General features: G+C 43.1%; 1 protein-coding gene across 1 annotated transcript in view; it reads right to left on the bottom strand.

Moving 5' to 3' along the window:
• Nucleotides 1-20,735, bottom strand: part of ADCY8 (adenylate cyclase 8) — a 187,671-nt gene that overhangs the window by 97,528 nt on the left and 69,408 nt on the right. Inside the window, exon 3 of the mRNA XM_065398532.1 lies at nucleotides 4,805-4,935. Within this exon, the coding sequence (XP_065254604.1) occupies nucleotides 4,805-4,935 (131 nt within the window). The remainder of the gene's footprint in view (nucleotides 1-4,804; nucleotides 4,936-20,735) is intronic.

Raw genomic sequence — 20,735 nt, 5'->3', positions numbered from 1 at the left:
CTGCTCAGTGCTAGACTCACATGGGGGAACATAGGTTACTTTATGACTCTCCAATGCTGGGGCTGTCAGCCCTGCTCTAATATGTGCTCAGCAGCCCAAAGGGCCATTTCAGCAACCAGATATGGACAGAGCAAAAAGGGATGGAACCCTGTCCTCTATTCCTACAACAACCACCTTAAATTTAAGTGTGCGGGGAGGGAAAAGGCTTTAACAGTGCTTAAGCACATACAGACACACTTGCCCAAATAGTCTGTTGTATCTAAGGCTATGTCTACACTACAACCTATGTCGGCATAACTTATGTCACTCAGGGGTTTGAAAAAACCATCCCCAGATCAACATAAGTTACACCAACATAAGTGCTCCTGTGCACAGTGCTTCTCCTGCCGACATAGCTTCTGCCACTCACAGAGGTGGTTTTATTATGCCAACAGCTTTCTCCCATCGGCATAGAGCGTCTTCACCAGATGCGCTGCAGCGGCGCAGCTCCATCAGTACAGCTGTGCCGCTGCAGCGTTGTACGTGTAGATATGGCCTTAGATGCAGAATAAGAATTTCCCTCCAATTTCTGATCTAAGTATGCCAAAGCATAGAATTTGGAAGACGAAAACAAAAGACAAGGAAAGCAAGGATTTGTTTGGAGAAGAAAGTAAAATTCAACATGGAGTGTTTCAACTTGGCCCAGAACGGCAAATAATTTGAAGCAGACTTCATTAAAACTTTATAGTAAAATAACAATCAGTGGTGCAGCTTGAGATTTAGCAAAAAGTAACCCAGCGGAAGAGTTTCAGACTGTTTGTTGAATAACTAATGCTACATCCTGACTGATGCAAAAATCAGATTATGATCAGGAAGAAGGTAAAATGTGGCTAAGGATAATTCACTGCTTCCCTAGATGCAAAAGCTACTAAAGAAATTGGATGAAGGTTACTAAGAGGCTGGAAATCTAAAGCCGGACTTTTCCTAGTAGGTTCTACTAGGGCTCACATAAAAAAAATGGGGGGAGGGGGGAAAACATAAGTAATCAAACAGGAATGAATATTAGAAATTAACCTAAAATATATTGAAATATTTAAAAATCTAACATTTTTGTTCCTGATCATCATGATATTGTTACTACATATTTCACGGAAAAACCCATAGGGATCTAATTTCAGAGATACTGAGCACCTGAACATCTCCCTGACTTCAATGGTTGTTGGAGCACCGCATGGGGAGACGCTCTGTTGGACGGGTTGCAGGAAAAGAGGAACATACTTGCACACGTGGTAGCTATGTCTAGGAAATAAATGGTTTTGGCAGGAAATTATTAAAGAGATTCATCTTATGACAGAATGCCAGCATCCTAGAGATCCCTTGACCTGCTTACTTAATGCTCCAGTAAAGGATACACATTTTCAACAGAATAACAAATTAATTTATTTTTATAGTTAGCAGCTAGATTTTGTATTGCACATTATTGGAAAAACGTGAGCCCTTCTCCTGTGGAATTGTGAGGTAGTAAAATATGGGCTGTCCTTGTAATGGAAAAGCTTTCACACCAAGTATGTATGCAAGAGAAGTGCCCAAAAGAGAATAAGTATTTAGAGATTTGGTCACCCTTTCAAATGTATTCAGAGGAGGAGGGCTCCCAAGTAGGGTGACTACCCATCCTGAATTGGGTGGGACGGTCCTGAAATGCAGAGGTCAAGTCCCAATCCTGCGCTGAATGACTCTGGGACAGCATCCGGATTCCCTGCGGCACTGCTCCGTGCCTGCCCAAGGCTAAGGGTCTCTTCCCAGTGGGGGTGAGGGGAGCTGAGTTGGGCCTTAGCCCCCCCTCGTGTGAGGCTCCGCCCCCTTCTCCTCCTCTCTCCCCCGATGCCCCACCCCCTGGCCAGGCCAGAAGCCAGAGACGGGCAGTAGTAAGAGCTGCCCAGGGAGCCCAGGCTGCTGTGGGGAGCCCCAGATCCTCCACCTGCCCTGGGTGGCACACCCCAGGGGGCAGGGACATGGGCCGGGGGCTGCTCTCAGGCATCCCAGCCCACTGTCCAGGGCAGGTGGAGCGGCCCAGGCTCCTTTGGCAGCTCTTATCACTGCCCGGCTCCAGCTTCAGGGGCAGGGGCTTGGGAGGAAGAGGAGGAGCAGAGGGCGGGGACTCGGGGGAAGAGGCGGCGGCAGGGGCGGGGCCACAGAGGGGGTGGGGTTCATGCATGTGTCCTGCTTTTGCCTTTTGAAAAAGTGGTCACTCTACTCCCCAGCTGGCAAGCCAGAATCTTTAGCCAGGTTCTTTGAATATTTACAGATACTGAATTAGTGATGTATGATGTACTATAATAATGTTTTATTGCAACTTTGCCTTAATAAAAAGTTTTCTTTAAAAAAAAAATCAGGACCAAGGACAGCATTGAATAGTTGAGGTCCCTGTTAGCTCATGCAGAAAGAGACTAATGTCTACAGTTTTAAAGCACCCAGGGTTTGCTGTAAAGCAATAACCATTTTCAAGTGGGAGATAGGTGAAATATTTTCATTCTTCATTTCAAAACCTACAACTCTTTACTATCAGTGTTTAAAAGGCGGAGGTAGCATTACCTAAGTAACAACAATCTGCTTCCCATTTGAATTGTTCTACAAAAACAGTTACTGTGACAGAGGATGAGAAAGAGCAAAAAACTAAATTTTTATTTAGTGCTGTGTAAACCTTTTGTAAAGGTTCCTGGTACCTTCAGCCACATCCAATACAATAATATGTGTGGCTTGCTGCCAAGGCCACAGGAGTGGCAGAAAGTCAATTGACACTTTGTAAAAGTTGAACCGGCCCTTCCAAAGTTATATTGGGGCTTCATTTAAAATCTAGACAAATGTTTTCCTATTGAATCATATATCTTAATAAGAAGATGTTTATATGATGGGAGTTTGATTACTTTCCTCCTGGTTTGGGACAGTCTCACAATAGACATTACGGGCTAAGCTTGATGTTCTAAGCCAGGGGAATCATGTTTAAATCAAAGGGCTTGTCTAGACAGAGAGCTAGTGTATGGTGAGCTGAAATATAAATCTACAGCGCATTAGCATGCTGTGTACTAACTGGCTGTGTTGACTCTGTTACTGCACACTAAAAGTTCCATCGTGCACTTTGATCTACTCCAGTGTTTTTCAAACCGTGGGTCGCGACCCACTACTGGGTCGCGGCATGTGAGGCACTGGGTCACTTTGCACTGGTCAGCACCGCTGACTGGGACGTTAAAAGTCCCGTTGCTGGTGCTGCCCAGATAAGGCAGGCTAGTGCCTATCTTTTCCGACACCACGCTGTGCCATGGAAGCGGCCAGCAGCGGGTCCGGCTTCTAGGCAGGGGGGCCATGGGGCTCCACACGTTACCCCCACCCCGAGCACTGGCTCCGCACAATGGATTTCCGGCCAATGGGAACTCGGGGGAGGGAGGGGTGCGCGGAGACAGACCTGCTGCTGGCCACTTCTGGGGCACAGCACGGTCCGCGGTGCATCCTGGCTGCGCCGCTGACCGGGAGCCACCGGAGGTAAGTCCGCCCCCCAACCCTGCGCCCCAATGTCCTGCCCCAGCCCTGAGCCCCCCAAACCTGGAATCAATTCCTGAACCCCAAACTCCTCATCCCCAGCCTCACCCCAGAGCCTGCACCCCCAACCCAGAACCCCACCCCCCAAACCTGGAGCCCCTCCTGCAACCCAAACCCCTCATCCCCAGCCCAGAGCCCTGACCCCCTCCTACACACCAACCCCCTGCCCCAGCCCTGAGTCTCCCCAAACCCAGAACCCCTCCTGCACCCCAAACCCCTCATCCCTGGCCCCACCCCAGAGGCTGCACCCCCAGTCCAGAGCCCTGACCCCCTCACACACCCCAAACCCCTCATCCCCATCTCCGTTGGGTAGCGGGCATCAACAATTTTTACTGCACCTTGAAACAGCAGTGGGTCAGTGAGTACTGCGGAACTTTTAGTGCATGGTAGCAGGCTCCACATGGACAGTTACTGCGAGGCACTAGTGTGCTATAGATTTACTCCCTGTCCATATAGGCAAGCCCAAAGAGGTGAAGAAATTCTGTACACCTTGGGAGTGAAAGCTAACTATTGTGGTGCAAGTGAACGGCGGTTGTTATTTACTGACTCCCAGTGCTGGCAAGTGCATGCAAGGATTATTCCCACACCATCCCTGAGCTGTAGTTTTGTGTCCACTGGATGGAGCAACTTAGAAAAGAGAGAAATAGGAGGAGGAGAAAATGGTCATGAAGAAGCTTGATTGTAGGAACACTGCAGAGAAGGGCCACTAATATGAGTTCAGGGCAACCACTTGGTAATCCTACACTTTTGACAGGGCCCCACAGTTTCTCCGCTGATTTGTTAGCTCGCAGGGAACAAGATGTTCTCCTTGAGTAGAGGGAACATACGGAGGAAAGTTCATGCTGAACTTCCCACCCATTTCTTGGCAAAGCTTGCAGACCCCCACCTTGTGAGGCTGTCCCTGAATGGGATCAAATAAAGCTCTGGCACAGTTTAGTAATGAACAAATAAACATTTCCCTGTGTTGCTCCCATGTGCTAAAAAAAGGCAGTGTTCAATTTGAACAGCTGTTGCAAAGGCATCCAACCAGTCTGATAAATTAGAGAAGGCTCTGAAATACGCATCTGTTCAGGAAAAACAAAACTTCCTGGTATTTCAAATAGCTGATTATTGAATTGATCGAGGGGCAGAAAAAAAAAATACAAAACAAAACCCAATCCCCCTCTCCCCCCGAAACTGATATCCAGTACAAGCTGAGTTGTTAAAATAAAAGATAGGCACCTTCACTCACCTGACATTCTCATAGCGGTGAATATAGATCTTATGGAATTGGTGCTGCAAGTGCTCATCTTCCACATTGGTCATGTCGTTAATCATCTCTAGTACAACAAATCGAGGTAATACGGAGAGCACCAGCCGCTCCTGAACAAAAGCAAAAAAATACAGGATGGGCCCTTTAGACTGGGTCAGCGTTAAGCCTTCACAGCAAAATGACAGAGCTCTGTATTAGGAGCTTATACTGCACGTTTAAACTTAAATTGTTTAAACATTTGAACAGTTTTGCTGGATCAGATCCTCAGTATTGACTTCTTTTTTAGAAACTCCAAATGGGGTGTATAACACTCATAGGCACATAATTAATTAATGTAACTACAGAGCAATATCTATTAAAAAGTGCATGGTGAGGCCTGAATCCTGCTCATCTAGAAGTCAATGGGATAACTCACATGAGTAAGGAGAGCAGGATTTGGCCCCAAATTTGACCTGACAGCAGAAGTTAAAGACACAGTATAATATAATAATAAAATGCCTACTTGTGCCATAATCTAAGGGGCAGATTCTCAATTGCTATATCAGCATAACTCCATTGACTTCAGCAGAGCCATGCCAATTTACACTAGCTGAGAATGTTTAGCTGGCACTCACTATAGAGCATATTTAGCTGGCAACACCAGCCTAAATTGTGTTACTGATTTGGATGTCTGCAAAAGTCTTACGTGCCATCAGCCAGCCTTTGACTCCAGAGTGATCTTCATTAGAATCATAGAATCATAGAATATCAGGGTTGGAAGGGACCTCAGGAGGTCATCTAGTCCAACCCCCTGCTCAAAGCAGGACCAATTCCCAACTAAATCATCCCAGCCAGGGCTTTGTCAAGCCTGACCTTAAAAACCTCCAAGGAAGGAGATTCCACCACCTCAATTAACCTCAATAAGAGATGCTGAAGAAGCTGGATAGCAGCTATGAATTGATACGTATTTACAATACTCTTCTTACCCAAAGGGCCAGAAGGTGGGTGCTTGTTCATGTTTGAGAGGGGGAGGGGAAAACACAAGTTGGCTGCTGGCCTTTGTGTCACTTCTATCGCACTAGTCCTGCTAATAGTGGCAGGGAAGCATGAGACCATAAGTGACAGCTGTTGGCTGAAGGAACAATGCTGACTGGAGCAGTGTAGTCCCCCACCACCTCCAACATTGCTCTGTACCTAATAGGCACAATCTGGCTGTAAATGTTTTGTGGGTGGGGGAGTCTAAAGTAGATATAAGAGAGAGAGAAAATAACTTATTAACAATAAAGACATAGGGTAAAATTTTCAAATGAATCTCACTGATTTAGGAGCCCCAAGACCCATGTTTCAAGAGCATCCTAGGCCAAGAGTTTCAAAAGTGACTAGTGATTTTAGATGCGTTAATTTTGGGGTGCCCAATTTGAGATACATTAAAAGAGCTGGGTTTTCAGAGAATGTTGAGCACCCAGCCTTTTAAAATTAGTCTCCATTAAGATGCCTCAAGTTGAGCTCACATAGCTAATCGCTTTTGAAAACCTTTAAATTTTGGGGCAAGGGTGGGGCAGAGGTATTTGGTTTGTGTGATTAGAAAGTTGGCAACCCTAGCCCCAAATCACTTAAGCACTTTTGAAAATTTTACCCATAATCTCAGAAAGTAAGCCTAACCGTGTAATCAACAATGTCCAATGCTAACTAGTCCACTAACTAACTGCTCTCGGTAAAAAACAACTCAACACACTCAGCATTTAATATTAATAATTTTTAGACTGATCTAATTGACTAGGAACACACAGGAGTAGATTCATCTTTACTATTAGTTTATAAAAAATAAAGCATTTCTAACTGCCCAGCCTCCTGTCACAAATATAAAATTCAATTCAATGTGTCCATTATTTGGGCTACAGTCCCTATCCAGATATATCCATTGGAAACAAATCTAGTGGCTTATCATAGAATCACAGAAGATGAGGGTTGGAAGAGACCTCAGGAAGTCATCTAGTCCAACCCCCTACTCAAAGCAGGACCAAAACCAACTAAATCATCCCAGCCAGGGCTTTGTCAAGACGGGCCTTAAAAACCTCTAAGGATGGAGATTCCACCACCTCCCTAGGTAACCCATTCCAGTGCTTCACCACCCTCCTAGTGAAATAGTGTTTCCTAATATCCAACCTATACCTCCTCCACTGCAACTTGAGACCATTGCTCCTTGTTCTGTCACCTGCCACCACTGAGAACAGCCGAGCTCCATCCTCTTTGGAACCCCCCTTCAGGTAGTTGAAGGCTGCTATCAAATCCACCCTCACTCTTCTCTTCTGCAGACTAAACAAACCCAGTTCCCTCAGCCTCTCCTCGTAAGTCATGTGCCCCAGCCCCCTGATCATTTTCAATGCCCTCCATTGGACTCTCTCCAATTTGTCCACATCCTTCTTGTAGTGTGGGGCCCAAAACTGGACATAGTACTCCAGATGAGGCCTCACCAATGTTGAATAGAGGGGAATGATCACATCCCTCGATCTGCTGGCAATGCCCCAACTTATACAGCCCAAAATGCCGTTAGCCATCTTGGCAACAAGGGCACACTGTTGACTCATATCCAGCTTCTCATCCACTCTAACCCTAGGTCCTTTTCTGCAGAATTGCTGCTTAGCCACTTGGTCCCTAGTCTGTAGCAGTACATGGGATTCTTCCTTCCTAAGTGTAGGACTCTGCACTTGTCCTTGTTGAACCTCATCAGATTTATTTTGGCCCAATCCTCCAATTTGTCTAGGTCACTCTGGACCCTATCCCTACCCTCCAGTGTATCTACCTCTCCCCCCAGCTTAGTGTCAGCCGTGAACTTGCTGAGGGTGCAATCTATCCTATCATCCAGATTATTGTCTTCCCACTGTCAAGACTCCAGTTTAACTAGCTTTTGATCACAAACAAATGTCACACTGTCTGGAGTGGCTCACAACTGTGAGTGCAAACCTCAGGGCAGACTGTCAAGAAGCAGGACAAAACCCCTAAACTGGTTTTATGTTCTATAAGTAGATTTCACCAACCCAGTCACTAGTGTGAATTCCTAAAGCATTATAACAGTCTTACCATGGAGTCCCAGACAGTCCCCTTGGGCATTCCAGTCTATCTTGCCACCCAGAGAAGCTGGACTTTGTGATAGATGATTGCTTTACACAAAAAATTATAACAATATTCATCAATATTCAACAATATTCATAATATTCATATTCATTCGGCAGCCTCCAAAACTGTGGAATGTTTTTTTGGGGTCATAAATGGCTGCCTTCAGCTCCTCTGTAACCACCCATAACAATTGCACCTGGGCCGTCAGCTCGTCAGTTTTTCATAATTACCTTCAGGCCTGACCCCATTATTCATTTTCTCATAAAATTACACATTTTATGCACATGTATGATATTGTCAAACATTTTAAGACTTCTATAGTTCAATCGATAGGATTCGGGGCCATCTTAAACCTTTTGAATACATTTCCTTTAAATTTCTTATACACCATAGGTTTCAGAGTGGTAGCCGTGTTAGTCTGTATCCGCAAAAAGAACGAGGAGTACTTGTGTCACCTTAGAGACTAACAAATTTATTTGGGCATAAGCTTTCGTGGGCTAAATCTCACTTCAGTGGGTTTTAGCCCATGAAAGCTTATGCCCAAATAAATTTGTTAGTCTCTAAGGTGACACAAGTACTCCTCGTTCTTTTTACACACCATAGCATCACCCTCCTCCATATCATTAAAAACTTCTCTTGCCTTCCCAGTTACTCTTGTCAAGAGGATAGGCATCCACTTATCCTCTGGGATCTTGTGGATCCCACATAGTCTTTCAAAGGTGGATAGGAACTCTTCTATACAGCCAGTCTCATTATAAATTGGGCAGGTTTCTCCCACTCCCTTGTGTTGTGTGGGGGCGGGGAGTACACTTGCTGACTGAGGAAGCTCCTTTTGCTGCTCCAGTACTCTGAGCTGCAATGTGTGAGCTCTCTCCTCAGCTTCTAGTTGTTCCATGCATCTTTGGTGGGCTTTCTCCTCAATTTCAGGCTTGGCTGTGACTGCTGCTATATGTTCCATGTATCTGTGGTGGGTTCTGTCCTCAGCCTCTTGGATTTGTTTGGTCTCCTTGATCCACAGTTCCACCATTAGTCGCTAGTGCTCACATTCTTCCTGGCCTGCCCTGTACAGCAGTTGAGCCAGTTCCATCTCAGCAGACTCTAAGGCATCTGGAGTAGCAGGAGATGCCTGGTCAGAACTTATGAGGAAAGCTCTTGGCTCCCCATCTGGGGCTTTCTTTTTATGGGATATTCTCCTCACTTTACATAACTTTGCAGGGTCTTGTGACTCAGAATAATCACTTGCTCCTCTTTGTGGGTTTGCCGGGAGCAATCAATGAAGTCCTTGTTCTTTGATGTTTTACAATGGCCCATTTGGATTCAACAGGCCTTCCTGAGGGGCTGGAGATAACCCCTCCTTGTGGGTGCAAACCAGTATTACATTTTTGGTGATGTTTCCTTCCTGACTGGATTCACAGTTTCAGAGCAAAGTTTTACAGTTACAGAACGCACACGTAAGCACTGCCTTATAGCATGGGTTACAGATATTATTAGTGAGATTAATGCATGTCACAACTTACAAGCATTTCAAACTCCAAAAACTAAACACATTATTACAAGTCTAATACCTATTTTAGTATTACTAACATACAGGCAAGTCAGAGTAGTTTCCAGCTATGCATTTGTTAGTGTTCACTTGAAGCCTAGGGACCTTGGCGTGAGCTGGCACCTGGTCTACAAGCATCACAGCAGCATATTAGGACAAGATGAAGAGAAACATGCCGATTCTTTAAGCTGCTTATCACCAAATTTCAGCTGATGATGATGTTGGATGATATGAGACAAGGCCAGGGAATGCCATATACGAACCTGAGATCAGACAAACCCAGAGATGATAATGAGAGGAAGGATGTGCATGAAATATGCCCACCCATGCTACAACTGCTGAGTAAATAGACATAGGGGATCATGCATATCTGTATGGATTTTTAAGCAGCTTAGTAATAAATAAATAAATAACTGTCTGACTAAGTAGTCAGTAATTGTCCAGGGCCATATCATGCCTCTAAGATCTGTATGCAGAGGGAATTCCAAAAATGTATCTCCCCTTTCTCACATGGTAGGGAGGGAGCAGCCACTTCTACAGATTGGTTCTCCTTACCTTGGACATTATGGGAAGATTTTTTAATGGGTTAGGCATGGGGACTGATCACACTGGGGAGCGGTGGTGAATAACCACATTGAGTGAACATCCTCCCACCAGCTCCCCTGGAAAGCACCCTCTCTGGTGGAGTACCATAGTGCAATTGCAAGCCCGGCTCCGACAGGAGAGCCAGGGGGATACATTCTCCTGTTAGAATTGATGGCCTAGGACCTGTATGTGAGAGGAGTATTGGCCCAGGGCTTTTAAGGTCTCCCACCACCACAGTGCCTTGTGACTGTGTATTTATAGGTTTCTTTTTGACTTTGTAGTTGTCTCTCCTTTAGATGTGACTGTTCACTGGTGTGCGAGTCTGAGGCTCTAGCAGGAAGGAAGGATGGGAACAGTGGTTAGGGTGCTAGCCTGGAATTCAGAAGGGCTGCATTCAATTCCCTGCTCTGACACAGAGCTCCTGTGTGAGCTTGGGTAAATCAGCTAACCGTTAAGTGCCTCTGTTTCCCATTTGTAATACTGGGATAACAGATACTTCCCTAATTCATAGATGTATTGTGAGGCTAAACACATTAAAGATTATGAGGTAATGGGGGCCATATCAGTACCTTAGATATCAGAATGTGTAACTGGAACAACAATAGTGTTTGGAAGAAAATATATCCCATTATTACTTTTTGTAAAATGACAACTGTCCAGCATTCTCCTTCCAGGAAGACTGACTTATTAGGTAGCAAACAATTCCCAGCTGCACTGAAAGCATATTGTGAACAAACAACCTTCAATTCAAACATCTTCAGTTCCACAGGTAAGCTGTACATTTAGCTGCAGAAACTAGAACACATATTATCAATACTTTATTTTGCTCCTGCTGGAAATAATGTGAATAATGTTCCACTTAAAGATAGTTGGTCTCTTCTTATCTTCCTGCATAAAATTCTAATGCAGATCATCACTGTCCGGTGCCTCTTCTTCTCCAATCTGTCCCCTACTGAGTCTGCACCTAGAATTCATTGTTAAACCAGGATGACCTTCAGAATCTATGAGAGCCCAGAGAAACTCAGATGGAGAAGAAGCCACTCTATAGATGATAATATCTGTCAGTGACTTGACAGACATTCTTACTGGACACCCCACCTGTTGCCTTAGTGGATGGACTCTGCAAACTGTGACCTTCATAGAGGTGGGAGTCTACATTTCCACAACTCTGTGCTGTTTATTTTTCCACCCTTCCCATTCAGAAATCCCAGCATCCTCACTTCCTATTTCGGTGACCAAACCTGCAAAAATATGCAATCAGTTTGAATTGCAGGTTCCAGAATGCACCTATGTAGTGATAATTCTAATGCAACCCCACCATTGTTAACACAATGTTTCAGGGCTTCTCTGGACAGCAGATTTGGGGTCATTAGCTGATCAAAAGCCAAAATTTTCAAGGAAACAAAAACACTCTTGGTACTTCATGTCCTTAAGATACACTCTACAGAATATTTTCTCAGTGTCTCTTATTCTCTGAATATTATAACACATTGCTCATCATGACTATATAATAAAACCCCTTTTTAACTAAATCATATCAGTCTTTCAGGCATCCAGATGATTAAAAAATCTGACAAGTCCTCTGAAGACACTTGCCTTATATTCAAAGTTCTTTCCATTATAAAATTATGTATTTTATTTCCTACTTTCTCCTTGTAGAAAGAAAATAGTACTTTGAATTCAAAGAAAAAAGAAAAGAAATCAAACAGAAGAACTGTTTATTATTGAACTACTTACTAATGCTGTGATAAGAGCAAATAAGAAAAGGCCATTTCTTCATAGACACAGAGACAAAGAAATAGAATATTCTTTCTTTCATGACAGGAAATATTTATAAACCCCATTGGTATTCGTTTGAGGAAGGTATCAAACAGTGGCTCCAGAACATTTTTTTTTAAATAAAGGACGGTTCACTTGACACACATTCAGCAAACCAAGAAAAATGTGCCTAACATATTTGATACTTTGACCGTCATCCTACTTATTAAGATACATTCAATGGTCTTAGCTGCACACAAAATCTGGCAATGACCCATAAAAAGAGAGATGATAATTTGTATGCCACCACTGTAGTCCTTTACTATAAATACCCCAGCACGTGCAGGGATATTGTCCAGATGCCAGCATGAATCCCATATGCAGTTCACACAGTATGCTGTATTGTATGTCATGCTACAGCCAAACATTTTAAAATGGTAACAAAATTATTGCATATATAAATTATGCAAAACAGTCAGTGATCGATTCCCCTGCATATAAAATCCACCAGCTAATAATGTTTGTGGGCACCATCCTCAGCAGAGGCAAAGTTGGCTCTAAACCACTCTTATGCCACTCATGACCATGGTCTGGTGGAGGTGCTGAACCAGTCCCATTCTGCACATCAGAGCAGCCACAGGGCTGCTCAAATTCATACTATTTAGGGATCACTCCCTTGGCCAGGGATTGGTGGAGTGTATAGCATGCCATGTACTTCCCTTCTCTCCCCTGGAACGTGCTCTCTCACCTCCATCTAACCCTGATATGCTGTCTAGTCTATACAGCTTTATTACTTTGCACCAATGCATCAGTGCAAAGAGATCTTAGCAGGTCTAAGGATATAATTTTCTGTGCATACTCTCCTTTATTTAAGGATCTCTCCATGCTTTGCAAACACCGCTATGAACTAGATATTATTATTCCCATTTTACAAATGGGGAAACTGAGGCACAGAATGATTCTATGACTCCCCCGAGGTCACATGCAGCATACCAGTGACAGATCAAGGAATAGAATGCAGAGTCCTGAGTCTTTCTGCAGTCTCCTATGCTTTGCTACTGGAACCACTCTCTTATTGTAAAAATCTGTTCACTCTGTTTGTCTGTCTGTCTCTCTCCCCCTCCACTACCTTCCCCTATTCACAATTCTAGTCAGTTTCATAGTGAGTGGCACTTTTGGGGAGTGAGCAATGTATGCCAAATATCTTTTTGGGATGCTCATTCCTGAGAGAGAAACCTAATGGGGAAGTGTCCTGAAGGCTGAAGCAGAAGGAAAGGGGACGGGTTCACCAGATCACCTTGTTGCATCCCCTGTTGCTAGCTGAGCAACTGACTAATAGGAGAGTAATAGTAATGATAAGAAGTTTGGAAAGATACAGGGCCTAATCATTCGAGAGAAAAGAAGTAATCACTATCTACAACTACCCAAAGGGATGTTATAAAGGAGACAGGTCTCTTTTATCCTCAGTCCTTTATCCTTTAGTCAGTGAGGAAGGAACAAGAAGCAATGGACTTAAATTGGAGCAGGAAAATTTTAAGTTAACTAAAAGAAAACCCTTCCCTGGAAGAACAATTAGACAAGGGAACAATATGTCCAGGCCAGCTGAAATCACAATCAAAGACCAGACTTTATACCCATCTATTACTGAACTATTAGGGACAGTTTAGGAAGCATGAATTAAATCCTATCACGAGAATGGGAAATTAACTACATGAGTTATTAGAGGTCCATTTTGAGCCGTATGATGCTAAGATTATTTTTATGCCAATGTCCATGTGCTGTATTATGCATCTGCAATAAACTACACCAATCCCAACATCGTCCCTATGGCTGAATTGTAACTGTGGTGAATGGGTATTTCTCCCACTGAAAGTCAGGCCTGCACACTCCAGCACAGAATTTGGCCATTTGTATTCACAACCAAGTTCAACATCTCCCTGCTGAGTAATTAATACCCTTTAAAAATGTTTCATAAAGCCCTAATTAGCAAAAAGATCAGATCCTAATCTTGGGAGTAAAAATTCATTTGTAGAGATGAATAAAGGAACAAACATCAACAAATATATTAATGGCATGGGCCCTGCGGGAGGATGCCAAGAGGAAGCTAAGCCCTACTGGGTTCCCCTGTGGAATGAGTAAGGGATTCAACCCAGAGAGAACGCTGTCTGGACCAGCCCCCTCCAGGCAGCACAGCTCCAACACAGTCATGCTGCCAGAGCTTCTCCTGGCTTCGAGGACTTCCTTCCCTTTCTCACCCTCTTCTTCATGGGCAGTTCGATGGCAGGGTCAGCACAGATCAAGGAAAAATTAGAAGGAACCTTTAGTCCCAGTTAGAAGATTTTCCCCTTCCTTATTGCCAGTTCGTAGCAGAATTTCCCTCTCTGCCTTTCCGTTCACCCCCACCTGCCCAATCTGTGAGCTCAAGACCATAGATTAGAGGTGAGACTCTAGTCTGTAGGGAAACCACTTCACACTTGCAGTCTTTAAGACTCTTTTTGCCATGACCAAATTTGCTTAAAAGAGGTAGCTAATGAATATCACAATGGATTGTAGGCTTACTTATCTTAAGCCTCTAGGTCAATAGAATAAGTAACCTTAACCTTTCCAAAGTACATTTGCCCCTTTTACATTTTAGAAACAAGAAAAATTAATCATTTTATGAAAGAAAAAGTAATTATTTTCACAATAGCTTTAATTTTCAAAAAACCTTTATGGAAAAAGGGAGTAATCAACTCTCATTACAGTTAGGGACTCTGAACTGAAATTCTCACACTCTTACTTCATCTAAAATGGATGGGCTCTTTGTAGCACTTCTTTACAATGCACTCTGAAGACAATAGTAGGTGATTAATGGGATACAGAAGGAAAAGCGATATCTTATATGATCTGGTTTGTGAGTTTACAAGGTTGTCAATTAGTTTTTATTACGTGCTGCTGCAATATGAGATTACATGACATATCAACTCGCCTTTGTTTTGGATTCAGCTAGTTACCATTCCAGTTATTCAGTACTTGGCTGCATATGCCAGTTAGAAATTTGGTATACTCCTAGAGAAACACAGGGCAGTGTTGGAGCCTCTAGTTACATTTTGTTTGTTTGGGTACTTGATTTGAGAATCTTTTGAAATATGGCAATTTGTGGCCTTTTCCAAAGCAACCGGGGTTTATAGGAGTTTATGCGCAGTAGCTTTAATACTGTGTATAGTTAATTAAAAGGTGCCATCGACAATTTTATTGTTTCAAGGTGAGAAGACACAGTTTCTCCCACCATTTTTTCCCCTTGTAGGGGGAATATGTTATTTGATAGTTTCCTAGGTAATGGAGTAGAGAATGGCATCAAGTAGTAAACACAGGACATACTGGAGGAGAGTATGGCGCACAGCTGCCTTTTCTTTAAGAGCACTGTTTGATCTCATTGGCTCCTCCTTCTTTGACGGAGGCTAAAAAGGAATGGCTGATAAGTGCAAAGAGCTAGTATAATATTATGAAACCCTGACAGGTCTTGGTGATTAACATTATATCCTAAGTGTTACTGTAATTCAAAGAAGGTACCTTTCAGTTTGATCATTTGGTTATGCACCAATATAGCTTGCAAAGTTTATTTATCAGGGTGTCCTCTTTGGAGCTGGAGCTCCCTGTAAGGCAGAAGGCTCTCTCTGGGGATTGAAGCTTATTCATACATTCATAGATTCTAGGACTGGAAGGGACCTCAAGAGGTCATCAAGTCCAGTCCCCTGCCCTCATGGCAGGACCAAATACTGTCTAGACCATCCCTGATAGACATTTATCTAACCTACTCTTAAATATCTCCAGAGATGGAGATTCCACAACCTCCCTAGGCAGTTTATTTCAGTGTTTAACCACCCTGACAGTTAGGAACTTTTTCCTAGTGTCCAACCTAGACCTCCCTTGCTCCAGTTTAAGCCCATTGCTTCTTGTTCTATCCTTAGAGGCTAAGGTGAACAAGTTTTCTCCCTCCTCCTTATGACACCCTTTTAGATACCTGAAAACTGCTATCATGTCCCCTCTCAGTCTTCTCTTTTCCAAACTAAACAAACCCAATTCTTTCAGCCTTCCTTCACAGGTCATGTTCTCAAGACCTTTAATCATTCTTGTTGCTCTTCTCTGGACCCGCTCCAATTTCTCCACATCTTTCTTGAAATGCGGTGCCCAGAACTGGACACAATACTCCAGTTGAGGCCTAACCAGCGCAGAGTAGAGCGGAAGAATGACTTCTCGTGTCTTGCTCACAACACACCTGTTAATGCATCCCAGAATCATCTTTGCTTTTTTTGCCACAGCATCACACTGTTGACTCATATTTAGCTTGTGGTCCACTATAACCCCTAGATCCCTTTCTGCCGTACTCCTTCCTAGACCGTCTCTTCCCATTCTGTATGTATTTAACTGATTGTTCCTTCCTAAGTGGAGCACTTTGCATTTGTCTTTGTTAAACTTCATCCTGTTTACCTCAGACCATTTCTCCAATTTGTCCAGATCATTTTGAATTATGACCCTATCCTCCAAAGCAGTTGCAATCCCTCCCAGTTTGGTATCAACTGCAAACTTAATAAGCGTACTTTCTATGCCAATATCTAAGTCGTTGATGAAGATATTGAACAGAGTTGGTCCCAAAACAGAGCCCTGCGGAACCCCACTTGTTATACCTTTCCAGCAGGATTGGGAACCATTAATAACTACTTTCTGAGGACGGTTATCCAGCCAGTTATGCACCCACCTTATAGTAGCCCCATCTAAGTTGTATTTGCCTAGTTTATCGATAAGAATATCATGCAAGACTGTATCAAATGCCTTACTAAAGTCTAGGTATACCACATCCACCGCTTCTCCCTTATCCACAAGCTTTCTTTTTATCTGAAAAGTGATACTTTGATCTGTAAACACTGACTTTGTCATGTAGCATGCTGGTAAACAAAGTGCACTGACCATTGTTGTGGAAGGACATTTTTGTTGAGGTAACTGTAAATACTGATGTGTTCTGTTTTTACCCATATGGTCCAGCCACTAGAGGGTGACACAGAGACATACCATGTAAAGCATAGGCTACACAATAATATACATCTCTATGCTGCCTTGTTGGGGTGAAAGTTGATGTTTATTTTAGATACTGTCCAAAATTGTTATACTCCATTGGAGACAGTGTATTGCAAGGGAATTTTTACATAATTTTTAAGTAATGTTCATGTGTTTCTACCCTCCCTCATAATACATTCTGGTGTGATAATTTGTTGGATGATTTTAGAGGAAAAAAACAACTAGGAAAAAGAAGTACTTATGTGACAACACAGGCAATTCCTCAATATAACTTAGAGAATTTTTTCACTTCAAGGTCCCAGAAACAAAGACAAGGTTTTCATCTCGAGGCCAAAAGACCAAAAACATCAAGACACTTGATCACGGCCTTGGATAGACCAAGACCTACACTTGACCAGAGCTCGGAGAGTACTACACTTGACCAGAGCTTGGCTCTTCTGACATATCACCCACTGGGGACTATAGCCTTGGCTTAATAAAATTTAAAGTATACAACAAAAAATAGAATCGCACTCAAAAAAACAGATCTATTAAGGCTTCAAAAATCTGCAGCACTTAAAATTCCTCTTCTTGTACAGATAATTAGGATAAACAAATGTTTCTCATCCTGCTTTTCATTTTATTTGGACGTCAGTGGAGTTCCCTGTTACAAAGTCAATCCATATTCCAGACTAAAAGATCATAATGGTCCCTTCTTGCTTTAACATCTATGAATCTATATCTCATACCACTCCTTGACCTTTCTAGGATTGCTTTGATCCTGTTGCTGTTGAATGCTCATATAATTATTCTACATTGTTTGTATTCTTCATTCATTTAGATTTTAGATTTCCCCCCCATTTTGTTATTTTCTTCCTGTTTAAAAAATGACCAAGCATCTTGGATAATAAGTATGTTCCTTAAATAATATCAGTTATTGCAGCAAATAACAAGAAAAGTGGCAGAAATAACGTTTGGATGTCATTTCGTTTGCAGCCTAATATCATAGAATCATAGAATATAGAAATGGAAAAGACCCCATAGGTTATATCCTACCATCTCCCTGCCAAAGCAGCAATACTCCCTATTGTTTATTTATATGTGTTTTGTCCAATCTTAAATGTCACAAGCAACAAGGCTTCCAACATTTCCCATGAGAGGCTTTTCCAAGGGCTAACAGAGTTCACTATCAGAAAATTTTCATAGATTTCATAGAGTTTAAGTCTGGAAGTGACATTTATATCATCTAGTCTGACCTCCTGTATATCACAGACCACTACATTTCACCCAATTATCCCGATGTGGAGGCTGAGCATGTGAGCAAAACTCACCAGCCAAGCATCTAGGATTCCTGTACCACTTCCAAGCACTGATCCCCCATATCCGGTGTCCTATCTCATAAATCCATAGAGCTTAAGGCCAAAAGGGACCATTAGATTAACTAGTCCAGGGATCAGCAATCTTTGGCACGTGGCCTCCCAGGGAAATCTGCTGGCAGGCCGGGACAGTTTGTTTACCTGCAGCGTCCACAGGTTCAGCCGATCGCAGCTCCCATGGGCTGTGGTTCACCGTTCCCAGCCAATGGGGACTGTGGGAAGTGGCGCGGGCAGAGGGATGCGCTGGCTGCCGCTTCCTGCACCTCCCATTGGCCAGGAACGGCAAGTGGGAGCTGCGATTAGCCGAACCTGCGGATGCTGCAGGTAAACGAACTGTCCCGGCCCGCAAGCAGATTTCCCTCATGGGCCGCGTGCCAAAGGTTGCCAATCCCTGAACTAGTCTCATAAAAAACCTGCTTAGACATTGTTATCAAGTCACATCTCAAACCAAACTTCTTTCTGATATGCTAAATTGATTGCACTCTTTAACTTTCTCACCGTTGGGCATTTTCTCCAGCTTTTGAATAATTTTTGTGGCTCTTTTCTGCACCCTCTCCAGTCTCCAGCTGTCCTATTTTAAATGTACTGTCTTAATTTCATCCTATTATTTCACTTTCACTGATAGCATGCAAGATCCTATGGTGTTAATGACAAATGTTTGCCAATCCTTCTGCCATCTCTGCTATTTGACTAATTCTACTGACACTGAATGCTTCTTGATATTCGGCCCAGGACATATAATTTCTAGATTGCTGGTCTGACTCCTGAAGGCATGTGGACATTACCTCAACTCTCTCTGCCCCCAACATTCTTAGCTGATGAAGCAGCGGCAAGGTTTCAAAACAGTCTACAATGAGATATTAACACCACTACGTGCCAAGTTATTCTAAGCAACACCAATACTAGTATTTTACTATTTAGCTTTCATTGTTTTATAGTAACTACCATTGGGTCAAACCAACACCCCAAGCAGCCTTTGGCCAATATTTTCAAAAGTGACAAGTGATTTTGGCTGCCCCATATTTTAAGTACACACTTTACACACCTTCTTTTGTGACTGCAGATGCTGTTCAATATCACCTAGAGAAGAAAATCATTCCTGTCCGACTGGCAAAAAAGGCATTATTTTACTGCTTTGGAAACAAAATGTAGCAAATGAGACTGCTGTAACCATCACAGCATTACTCTCCTATCTGTCCTGAGGAAAGTTTTTGCCTATGTCTTGTTGGGTCAAGACATTGATATCTTCAGGAGCAAGAGAAGACCGCAACAAGCTGGCTTCACTCCCAGCCATGCCACAATGTGCCACCTTATTGAGAAGACATGAGAATTCAAATGCCACATTCACACTGCATTCATGGATATGAAGGCTGTGTTTGACTCTCTTGAAAGGGAATCACTTTGGCTGATCTTGAAACTTGCACATCTCCCTGACAAGCTCTGTAGAATGTTCCGTCTCCTATATAATGACTCCCTAAACAGCGTTTTTGTAAGAACTGCCCTCTTTCAAATTACACTGGGTGTTCAACAAGGTTGCCTTGCCAGTCCAATTTTTTTTAATGCTGTTATAGACTACATGTTTGCTCAGACACTAAGGCTTTGTCTGCACTACGGGGGTAAGTCGACCTAACTTACACAACTCCAGCTATGTCAATAACATAGCTGGAGTCAACGGAGCTGAGGTCGACTTGCTGCGGTGTCTACACCACGCTGGGTCGATGGGAGCCACTCTCCCGTTGACTTACCTTATGCTTCTCTTTCTGGTGGAATACCAGAGTTGATGGGAGAGGAATCTGAGGTTCATTTAGTGGGTCTTCACTAGACCCGCTAAACTGACCCCAGTGCATCGATCACCGCAGCATCGATATGACCTAAGTAAATGCATTTTAGACATACACCTTGATGAAAAGAACCTGGTCAATGTTTATTTTGTTGATGACATAGTGCTAGTTGTTGAATCAAGCTAGCTGCAGCACTTAAAACCTGGAAAGCTCAGCAACAAAAGTTGACCTGAAAATTAATGGGGTAAAACCAAAGTTCTTCCAGCTGGCATTTTTTAACATCTTTCAGGCTGTAGGCTCTTGGTGGATGACCATCCAGTCGAGATTTTCAGTCATTTCCCCTACTTTGGCCCTGTTGTCAATAGCCTGGGCGGCACTGAGAAAGAACTTGAAGTCTGCCCTGCAAAAATGTCATCAGTAATATGGTGAGTCATCAAAAATGTCTTTTGCAAACCAAACACACTGATAAGTAGAGAAGTGATGCTGAGACTATATAATGCTTTGGTGGTCAGTATTCTGACCGAGGGGATTGAAACATGGCCCCTCACTATCAAGACTGAAAAGAAGATGGATTTCATCCAGACGAAATATCTCTGGAGGACTGAAAACATCAAATGGTATGAATTAAAGTCGAATGAAGAGATCTATTTTCTATGTAACGGCCTGCTCTCTCAAAGAGTCACCCAATACTCTCTAACGTGGTATAGTCGTCTGCTCTGAATGCCTACCAACGTCCC

Source organism: Emys orbicularis, chromosome 2 (genome assembly GCF_028017835.1).
Source record: "Emys orbicularis isolate rEmyOrb1 chromosome 2, rEmyOrb1.hap1, whole genome shotgun sequence".
Lineage (NCBI taxonomy): Eukaryota > Metazoa > Chordata > Testudines > Emydidae > Emys > Emys orbicularis.
Note: the sequence above shows the minus strand (reverse complement) of the source record. Positions and strands in the feature narration are given on the sequence as shown.